Raw genomic sequence first — 11,107 nt, forward strand, 5'->3', positions numbered from 1 at the left:
TAGGGGTGTGTCTCTAGGGCTATATCTTGCCTGGCCCCCTTTCTGTGATTTCCTTTCTTTCTGCCTCCTGACACTCTTGACCAAGATAGACTGAATATTCTCAAACCTGGAGCCAAAATAAATAATTCTCCTTTAAGTTGCTTTGTTAGGTATTTTGCCACAGCAACGATAAAACAAGAGGCCCATTTTCTTGCCAGTTATCGCATCAAACCAGGAGTATATAAAGACAAGTAGAAAATTTTCTAAATGCCCCAGAATTAGCAGCACACTTAGAACAAATTAAATGTAAATTTGAAAATAGTATGCATCATTAAATTATAATAAGACTATGACATATCAAAACATGACAATGCCATCAAAGTAGTAATAAGAGGAAACTCTGTAGATGAAATGCAGATTTCAGAAAAAGAAAACACACTGAAAGTTATCTTTATCGCCATCCCAAAAGGCTAGAAAGAGGACAATTCCACTCAAGGCAGTAAGAGAAAAGGAAATAATAGGTAAGAGCAAAATTCAATTAAGTGAACAATTTTCTAGAGAAAATTAACACAAGCAAAAGTTGGAGATATGAAATAATTTGGGGGACAGTGGAACTGTAACTCAGTGATCAGGTACTTGTCTAGCACGCACAACTCTCTGAGTTATATTCCCAAACAGAGAGTAAGAAAATCAAAAGAAGGCCTCCCATGGATATTAACCAAGAATGGCATATCAAGTTGCAGTAAGACTAAGAACCTCCCTCCCCTTGTAATAAGGCTGAACAAGGCAACCCAGCATGAGGAAAAGGGTCCCCAAAGCAATCAGTGGAGTCAGAGGCAGCCCCTATTCCCACTTTTAGGAGTCCTACAAGAAGACCAAGTTACACAACTGTAACATGTATTCACAGGGCCTAGGTGAGTCCAATGCAGAATCTCTGGTTGTCAGTGTAGTCACTGTGAGCCCCTATGAGCATAGGTTAGTTGATTCTGGATAGAAATGGAGGCGGGGGGCGGGGGGAAGGGGGGCTGGAGAGATGGCTCAGAAGTTAAGAGCACATACTGCTTTCCCAGAGGTCCTGAGCTCAATTCCCAGCAATCACATGGTGGCTCACAACCATCTATAAAGAGATCTGGTGCCCTCTTCTGGCTTGCAGGTGTACATGCAGACAGAACACTGTATACTTAATAAATAAACCAATCTTTAAAAAAAAAAAAAAGAAATGGAGGGTTGCAGATGGGAGGTTGTGGAGAGAGATTGGGAGAGGAAGAGGGAGAAGACACTGCTATGGGGATGTAAAGAAAATAATAAACAAATAAAACCCCCAACATCAAAAATACACATTACCTTAGAGTAAAGGGTTGGGAAAATATTTTCCAAGCAAATGGACCCAAGAAACAGGTGGCTGTAGCTATTCTAATATCTAACAAGATAGACTTCCAACCAAAATTAAGCAAAAGAGATGGGATGGGGAAGGACACATATACTTATCAAAGGAAAAAAAAACCATCATGATGTCTCAATTCTGAACATCTCTGTCCCAAATGCAAGGGCACCACATTTGTAAAAGAAACACTACTGAAGCTTAAATCACAATTGAACCCCATACATTAATAGTGGGAGACTTCAACACTCCACTTTCACCAATGCTCAGGTCATCTAGACTGAAACTAAACACAGAAATAATGGAACTAATAGACATTCTGACTGAAATGGACCTAACATATCTACAGAACATTTCACCAAAACAAAAGAACATACCTTCTTTTCAGCACCTCGTGGAACCTTCTCCAAAATAGACCACATATTCAGCCACAAAGCAAGCCTCAACAGATACAGGAAAATTGAAATAAGCCCCTGCATCTTATTAGACTACCATGAATTAAAGCTGGATTTCAACAACAATAGAAACAACAGAAAGCCTATAAACTCTTGGGAACTGAACAACTCTCCACTGAATGACTACTGAGGCCAAGGCAGAAATAATTGAATTCCTACAATTCAATGAAAATGAATGCACAACATACCCAAGTTTATGGGTCACAATGAAAGCAGTGCTAGGAGGAAAGTTCATAGCACTAAGTGCCTGCATCAAGAAATTAGAGAGATCTCATACTAGCAACTTAACGGCACACTTGAAAGCTCCAGAACAACAACAACAAAAACCAAAAAAACAAAAAAAGAAGAAGACCAACACCCAAGAGGAGAAGATAGCAGAAATCAATAAAATAGAAACAGAACAATACAAAAAAATCAATGAAACAAAGAGTTGGTTCTTTGAGAAAATCAACAAGATAGACAAATCCTTATCCAAACTAACTAAAAGGCAAAGAGAGAATATCCAGATTAACAACATCAGAAACACAAAGGGGGACATAACAACAGACACCAAAGAAATTGAAAGAATTATTAGGTCATACTTCAAAAACCTGTACTCCATAAAATTGGAAAATCTAAAAGAAATGAACAATTTTCTTGATAGATACTACTTACTAAAATTAAATCAAGATCAGACAAACAACTTAAATAGACCTATAAACCTTAAGGAAACAGAAGCAGTAATTTAAAATCTCCCAACCAAAAAAAAAAAAAAAAAAGGCCAGGACAAGGCATTTTAAGCACAGAATTCTACCAGACATTCAAAGAAGAGCTAACACAAATACTCCTCAAATTATTCCACAAAATAGAAACAGAAGGAACATTGCCAAATTCATTTTATGAGGACACAGTCACCCTGATATACAAACCACACAAAGACTCAACAAAGAAAGAATTATAGACAAATATCCCTCATGAACATTGATACAAAAATACTCAATAAAATACTTGCAAACTGAATCCAAGAGTACATCAAAAATATTATCCACCATGATCAAGTAGGCTTCATTTGAGAGATGCAGGAATGGTTCACATATAAACACTAAAAGAAAAAAAAACACACATGATCATCTCATGAGATGCTGAAAAAGCCTTTGACAAAATCCAACACTCCTTCATGATAAAAGTCTTGCAGAGAATAGGGATACAAGGAACATACCTAAACATAATAAAGGCAATATACAGTAAGCCAACAGCCAACATCAAACTAAATGAAGAGAAACTTAAATCAATTTCACCAAAATCAGGAACAAGACAAAGCTGTCTACTCTCTCCATGTATATTCAATATAGTACTTAAAGTTCTAGCTAGAGCAATAAGACAACAAAAAGAGAACAAGAGGATACAAATTGAAAAGGAAAAAGTCCGAGTGACATTATTCGAAGATGATATGATAGTATACATAACCAATCCCAAAAATTCTACCAGGGAACCCCCAAAGCTGATAAACACCTTTAGTGAAGTGGCTGGATACAAGATTAACTAAACCACAACAAAAACAGTAGCCCTCTTATATATAGACAATAAGCAGGCTGAGAAAGAAATCAGGGAAACAACACCCTTCACAAAGCCACAAATAATATAAAATATCTTGGTGTAATGCTAGCCAAGCAAGTGAAAGACCTATATGACAAGAACCTCAAGTCTTTGAAGAAAGAAATTGGAGAAGCTATCAGAAGATGGAAAGATTTCCAATATTCATGGATCCGTAGAATTGACATAGTTGACATGTAAAACAAGCTTGTTTCTAATTTAAATAAAAAAGCATTGACATAGTAAAAATGGCCATCTTACCAAAAGCAGTCTACAGATCCAATGCAATCCTCATCAAAATTTCAATACAATTCTTTACAGACCTTGAAAGAACAATACTCAACTTCATATGGAAAAACAAAAACAAATAAACAAACAAAAAACAGGATAGCTAAAACAATCCTGTGCAATAAAAACTTCTGGAGGTATTGCCATCACTGATTTCAAGCTCTGCTATAGAGCTATAGTAATAAAAACTGCATTGAATTAGCATAAAAACAAACAGGTGGATCAATGAAATTGAATCAAAGACCCAGATGTGTATATCCACACATCTATGGACATCTGATTTTTGAAGCCAAATTATACAATGGGTGGGAAAGCATCTTCAACAAATGGTGCTAGTCTAACTGGATGTCAGCAGGTAGAAGAATACAAATAGATCTACATCTATCCGCATGCACAAAACTCGAGTTCAAGTGCATCAAAGACTTCAACATAAAAACAGATACTCTCAACCTAACAGAAGCGAAAGTGGGGAATAGCCTTGAATGCATTGGCACAGGAGACAACTTCCTGAACAGAGTATCAGTCCTGCAGGCGTTAAGGTCAACAATTAATAAATGGGACCTCAAACTGAAAAGCTTCTGTAAGGCAAAAGTCATGATCAATAGGACAAAACAGCAGCCTACAGAATGGGAAAAGATCTTCACCAATCCCACATCAGACAGAGGGCTAATTTTCAAAATATATAAAGGTCTCAAGAAACTAGACATCAACAAACCAAATAACCCAATTAAGATTGGGGTACAGATCAAAAGGGAGAATTCTCAACAGAGGAATCTCAAATGGCTGAGAAACACTTAAATGTTCAGCATCCTTAGCTGTCAGGGAAATGCAAATCAAAACGACTTTGAGATTCCATCTCATGTCTGTCAGAATGGCTAAGATTAAAAAAAAAAAATCACAAGGCCGGGTGTTGGTGGTGCATGCCTTTAATCCCAGCACTTGGGAGGCAGAGGCAGGCGGATCTCTGTGAGTTCGAGGCCAGCCTGCTCTCCAGAGTGAGTGCCAGGATAGGCTCCAAAGCTACACAGAGAAACCCTGTCTCAAAAAACAAAACAAAAAAACCCACAAATGACAGCTCATACTGGTAAGGATGTGGAGCAAGGGGAACACTCCTCCACTGCTGGTGGGAATGCAAACTTTTACAGCCATTCTGGAAACCATTATGGCAGCTTCTCAGAAAATTGGTAATCAATCTACCTCAAGACCCAGGTATACCACTCCTGGGCATATACCCAAAGGACACTCTTATCATACCACAAGGACACTTGCTCAACTATGTTCATATCAGCTTTGTTAATAATAGCCAGAACCTGGAAACCACCTAGATACCTCTCAAATGAATAATAGATAAGAAACTGTGGTCCATTTACACAATGGAATATTACTTAACTATTGAAAATAATGGCATCATGAAATTTGCAGGTAAATGGATGGAACTAAGAAAGATCATCCTGAGTGAGGTAATCCAGACCCAGAAAGACAAACAAGGTATATATATAATCACTTAAAAGTGGATATTAACTGTAAAGGATAACCATGCTACAATCCACAGACCCAGAGAAGCTAGGTAGCAAGAACAGCTCAAGAGGGGATGTATGAATCTCCCTGGGAAGGGGAAATAGACATCACAGGTAGAGGGGTGGGGGGACCAGAACAAGAGGGAACAGGTAGACGGAGGATGGATGGCGAGAGTACTGGGAGAGACAACTGGAATTTCAGGGCATCTTGGGGACAAAGTAGAAACTGAGAACAATAGAAATTCCCAGGAATCTATGAAGGTGACCCTAGCTAAGACTGCTAGCAATGAGGGATACAGAGCCTGAACTGGCCATCTCCTGTAACCAGGCAAGACTTTCAGTGGAAGGATCTGGACACCAAACCAGCCACATAACCTTCAACCTACAAATTGTCCTGCTAACAAGATGTGCTGCAGTAGAGGTGCCACAGAAATTGTGAGAGTGGCCAACCAATGACTGGTCTAGCTTAAGATCCATGCCACAAGAGGCAACCCACCCCTGACACTTGCCTAGAGGACCAGGACCCAGAGGCTGGATATCCCAGAGACCTAGGATAGAACCAAACACGACTGGAGAAAAAAAGTCAATGAAATGATTCCTAATAATATTCTGCTATACTGATAGATTAGTGCCTAGCCCAACTGTCATCAGAGAGGCTTCACCCAGCAACTGATGGAAACAGATGCAGATACCCACAACCCAACATCAGGTGGACCTTGGGGAATCCTGAAGACGGGGGGGGGGGGAGAGGGAAGGATTGTTGTAGGAGCCAGAGGGAGTCAAGGACACCACAAGAAAACCCACCAAATAAATTAACCTGGGCTCATAGGGGCTCAGAGAGACTGAACCAATAAGCAGGGAGCCTGCATGTGACTGACCTAGACCCTCTGCACAAGTTATAGATGCATAACTTGGTCTTCTTGTGGGACTCCCTAACAGTGGGAGCAGGGGCTCTCTCTCTTTTGCTGGGTTTTGGGATCCTTAGCCTCATAATGGGTTGTCTCCTCCAGTCTTCAACTTGATATGCCATGTTTGGTTGATATCCATGGGAGGCCTGTTGTGCAATATTATTTTAAGGTGTCTTACATTTGTTTATTCTCTGGAACATTTGTTTAATGATATAAAGATGTGTTGCTTTTGTTTATGCTGTATTTGTTTAACTCAGTTAAGCTGAGACTCTTTGCTTGTCTAAAACACCTGATGGCCTAGTAAAGAGCTGAATGGCCAATAGTGAGGGAGAGAAAGGACAGGCGGGGCTGACAGGCAGAGAGAATAAATAGGAGGGAAACTTTGAGAAAAAGGAACAAGGAGAGGAGGACAATAGGGGCCAGTCACACAGCCAGCCATGGAGTAAGAGTGAAATCAAGACATATAGAAGTAAGAAAATGAAAAAGCCCAGAGGCAAAAGGTAGTTGGGATAATTTAAGATAAGAAAAGCTGGGTAGAAACAAAAGTTAACGCCAGGCATTTATAAATAATAATAAGCCTCTCTGTATTTATTTGGGAACTAGGTGGTGGGCCCCCAAAGAGAAGGAGCAAAAGAGAAAAAACAAACAAACAAACAAACAAACAAAACCAACAACAGAGGCCTGCCCTTCTCTGAATAGAAATAGAAGAAGAGTGGATGGTGGGGGGGCAGAGAAGAAATGGGGGAAGGGACTAGGAAGAGAGGAAGGAGGGGAAACAGCTGTTGGGTTGCAAAAGAAATTAACTAAAAAAATGGAAGGAAAAGAAATCTTTTTTTTCAAGACAGGGTTTCTCTGTGGCTTTGGAGGCTGTCCTAGAATTAGCTCTTGTAGACCAGGCTGGTCTCGAACTCACAGAGATCCGCCTGCCTCTGCCTCCCGAGGGCTGGGATTATTAAAGGCATGTGCCACCAACGCCCAGCTTGGAAAAGAAATTTTTAAACTGACAAACTTTTGTCTAGACAGGTTCAGAAGAAATATATAAAACACGTATTAGCAACATTAGCATGAAAAGGGATATATTGCCAGTGACTGTGACTATTAAGGTATTAATAATTTTATTAGCATCTACATACCAACACTTCCGACAGCTCATATGAAATGAATATTTTCTTTGAAATACACATGAAAACATAAATAGAAAATCCAGATCAGCTCATTTCTGTTCAAAACATTAACTCCATCATTAAAATATTACCCCAAATGAAAATGAGGTATAGATGGCATCACAAGTCAGTCTTTTCATATATTTAAGGGAAATTTTTTATATAAACCATGAGGCTATACATTTAACACCAAAACCTGACAAAGACATTACAAGGAAGAAATAGTGCACACTAGTCTCTCTCGTAATGACAGACACAAGCCCTAACTAATACAATCATAAATTAAATCCAGTGATGGGAAAAAAAGCTCTAACCACTACCAAATGGAGTTTATTCCAGCAATGTAAAGTTGGTTTAGTGTTTGAAAAGCTGTTAGCATGGCAGGCAGAAGCAGGCAGATCTCTGTGAGTTCAAGGCCAACCTGGTCTACTGGCCTACGGAGCTAGTTCCAGGACAGCTAGGGCTGTTACACAGAGAATCCCTGTCTCAAACAAAACAAAACAAAACAAAACAAAAGAGAAAGAAAGAAAGAAAGAAAGAAAGAAAGAAAGGAAGGAAGGAAGGAAGGAAGGAAGGAAGGAAGGAAGGAAGGAAGGAATGAAGAGTTTTTAGAACAATCCAACACATTTTGTGGTAATTGCTTCCTTAAAAGAGAGACTGAAGAGATGGCTTAGTGGTTAAGAGTGTTTGCTGCTCATCATGAGGGAGCAGAGTTCATATCCCAGTGCCTATGTTATAAGACATCTTACAAATGCCTATAACCCAAGCTCTGATGGATCAGATGCCTCCTTATCTCCTTATGGCTTCTACACACACACACACACACACACACACGCACGCACGCACGCACGCACGCACGCACGCACGCACGCACGCACGCACGCACGCACACACACACACACACACAATCACTTTTTAAGGTAGCCATGAAAGGAAACTTCCTCTGAAGCTCATAGAACATCATATTCTCCCCCTTGAAGCTGGGGAGGGAAATGAAAATATCTAATTTACCATTTCTAGTGTTTTACTGGAAGTGCTAGCCAATGCAAGAAACTGAAACAAACAAAAAAAAAAAACCTAAGGATTGAAAAGATTCATAAGTTGTTTATATGGAAAATCCAGATCTTACTAGAGATAGTCAATATATGTAGCAAGGTCACTAAATACCAAGTCAGTACATGAAAATCAATTGTAGTTCCACCAAGAAGGAATCATTAAACAATGAAACTCAAGGGCTGGGGACATGGCTTTGTGGGTAAAGTGCTTATTGTGCAAGAATGAAGACTTGAGTTTAGTCTCCACAATCTGTATAAAAGCTGGGCATGATATCTCACACCTGTAATCCCAGCACAAGGGAGGCAGAGCCAGAAGGATGCTTGGGATTTGCTGACCATTCAGTCTGGCTGAACTGGTGGACTCTAGGTTCAGTGACAGACATCAACTTCTGCACAGTGCATGCATATATGAACATGTACACACACACACACACACACACACACACACACACACACACACACACGAAAATGAAATTAAAATGTCATCTCTAGCAGCATTTAAAAACACCAACTATATAGGAGTAATCCTAGCAAATGACACACTGCACACTTGTACAATGAAAACTACAAACTGCTGCTAAGAAAGTTAGATCACTAAATGTTCCTACTTTAGAACATTCAGAATTAAGATGTTAATTTACCTCCAAACTGACCCATACATAACAACTCCAGCCCTAGTGGGATATGTACATGTATATAAACTAATCAGTTCCTAAAATTTACCCAACGAAAGTCCAAGAGAACCTAAGCAACCTGAAGGACAAGTTGGCAGTACTTGGCATAGAAAAAGGATGAACAGGAAGATCAGGACAGCAGAATGAATAGCCTTAAAGAAGACCTACATCTGGTCAACCCCAAAGAGACACTGCCAGGCAGAAGCTGAGTCAGTGAATATTCAAATTGGGGATAAGAGCACCAAGCCTGTCTTCCCCAACTCCCTTACATGAGTTGTAAGAAGTGGAATGACAAAGCTGCTAAAGGAAGGAAGTGGGTGGGACCTTTAAGATACAAGGGCTTTCATCATAAATGAAAAGATCATTAGAAGGTCTCACTAAAACCAGAAATTCATGGGCTGGGCAGTTGTGATTTCATTCTTTAATTCCAGCACTGGAGAGGTAGAGGCAGGTGGATCTATGTGAGTTCAAAGCCAGTCTGATATACATAGTGAGTTCCAGGCCAGCCAGGATATATAGTGTACACCTTTAATCCCGGCACTGGGGAAGCAGAGATAGGCAGGTATTTGTGAGTTCTAAGCTAGCCTGGTCTACATAGAGTGTTCCAGGATAGCCAGAGCTACATGGTGAGACCTTGTCTCAAAAAAGAAAGAAAAGGTTTTGAGTGGTGGTAGAACTCACCTTTAATCCCAGTACTAGGGAGACAGAGGCAAAAGCAAACAGATATCTCCGAGTTGGAGGCAAGTCTGGACTACAGATCGAGTGAGAAGACAGCCAGGGCTACAAAGAGAAACCCTGTCATGAAAAACAAAAAGAAAAACAAAACCAACCAACCAAACTCCTATAAGATTATGGAAGAAATCACTGAGACTGAAATGGCCAGAGCTGAAGAGATGGCTTGGTTAAGAGTGCTGGCTGTTCTTCCAGAGGACCACACAGCAGCTCACAACTGTCTGTAACTCCAGTTCCAGGGGACCCTGATACCCTCAAACCAATGCACATATAAAATAAATTTTAAAAAGACTGAAATTGCCAGCCACAGATCCTCATGAGTTATTTATAATACATTGATCTGTCACAGAACTGGTATACAGAATGTACAAGAAATACCTGCAAACCAGTAAAACTCACTATTAATGATGGCCAAGATCTGGAGTAAACATTCCATCACAGATATAAGAGAGACAGACTGGTAGCTCCCACAGTATGGTCCAAGTGGCAAGGCGAATGCCAGCCGTATGGAAGATGGGGAGCCCCAGTTTGTAAGCTTGATCTGTATCTTCTAAAACTAAATGAGTACCCATCTATGACATGTGATTTTACTTATGGGTATTTAGGTATTGGCCAATGAACGAGAACCACGTCTGAAGGGCAGGAATCCACTTGGATAAAGGGCTTTGCCCTCTACTACCAGAACAGTTTCCCTTCCTAGGACCAACACCTTCTCATTTTCACAGTCCTCAGAAGCCCCAGGACCCCAAGGGGCAGCAAAATCTGGACTGCCTCCTCTATCCCCATGCCTATGCCTGCTCCTTTGAGTAAGGCTGACTGCAAATGTGGAACACAAACGGTACGGACTATCTTCTTTCTGATCTTCATCCAACGAAGTGGAAGACAGCTTCTTCCTTTCGCCATTCTCCATGATCGCCTCGTGTAGCTGGTTCCTTTGGCCCCCAGGCCCTGCTGACAAGGGTGGAGAGGTCAGACATACCCAGGGATTCAGGGGCAAGTTTCTGAGGCCCAAAGTGTGGGAGGGAGGTCTGGAAGAGAGATCTGGGATAAGGGGACACGTCATGAGCTGGAGGCTTGGGGGTGAGAAGTCAAATAGAAAGACGGGCCAGTGGGGACAGGTCTGAGGATGAGATGGGTAAGAGGACAGCTCAGGGTTAAGGAAAATGAGTCGGGTTTGAGATGGGTTTGGGGCAGAGTTAGGGAGGTCCAAGTGGGAGAACCAGTCAGGGGTGGAATACAGTCTGGAACTAAGAGGGGTGGGAGGGGTTAAGGTAGGGAGACAGGCCACAAATTGGGGCACAGGTCTTAGGGTCAGGGAGAGGAGTCAGTTACAGAGTTTGGAGGGAGGTAGGAAGGTGAGGGAAAGGTTGAAAAGGCGGGGTG

At 40.9% G+C, this 11,107-nt stretch overlaps 1 protein-coding gene across 1 annotated transcript in view; it reads right to left on the bottom strand.

Annotated features, from left to right (window-relative positions):
- The window catches only part of Ttll8 (tubulin tyrosine ligase like 8), a 43,915-nt gene extending 33,128 nt beyond the window's left edge, over window positions 1-10,787 (bottom strand). The window contains exons 1-2 of the mRNA XM_027396007.1: window positions 10,571-10,787; window positions 9,943-9,945 (exon numbers count right to left, since the gene is read on the bottom strand). Coding sequence (XP_027251808.1) covers window positions 9,943-9,945; window positions 10,571-10,787 — 220 coding nt within the window. The remainder of the gene's footprint in view (window positions 1-9,942; window positions 9,946-10,570) is intronic.
- Window positions 10,788-11,107: the final 320 nt, after the last annotated feature.

The sequence above is a fragment of the Cricetulus griseus genome, chromosome 2, assembly GCF_003668045.3.
Source record: "Cricetulus griseus strain 17A/GY chromosome 2, alternate assembly CriGri-PICRH-1.0, whole genome shotgun sequence".
Taxonomy (NCBI): Eukaryota; Metazoa; Chordata; class Mammalia; order Rodentia; family Cricetidae; genus Cricetulus; species Cricetulus griseus.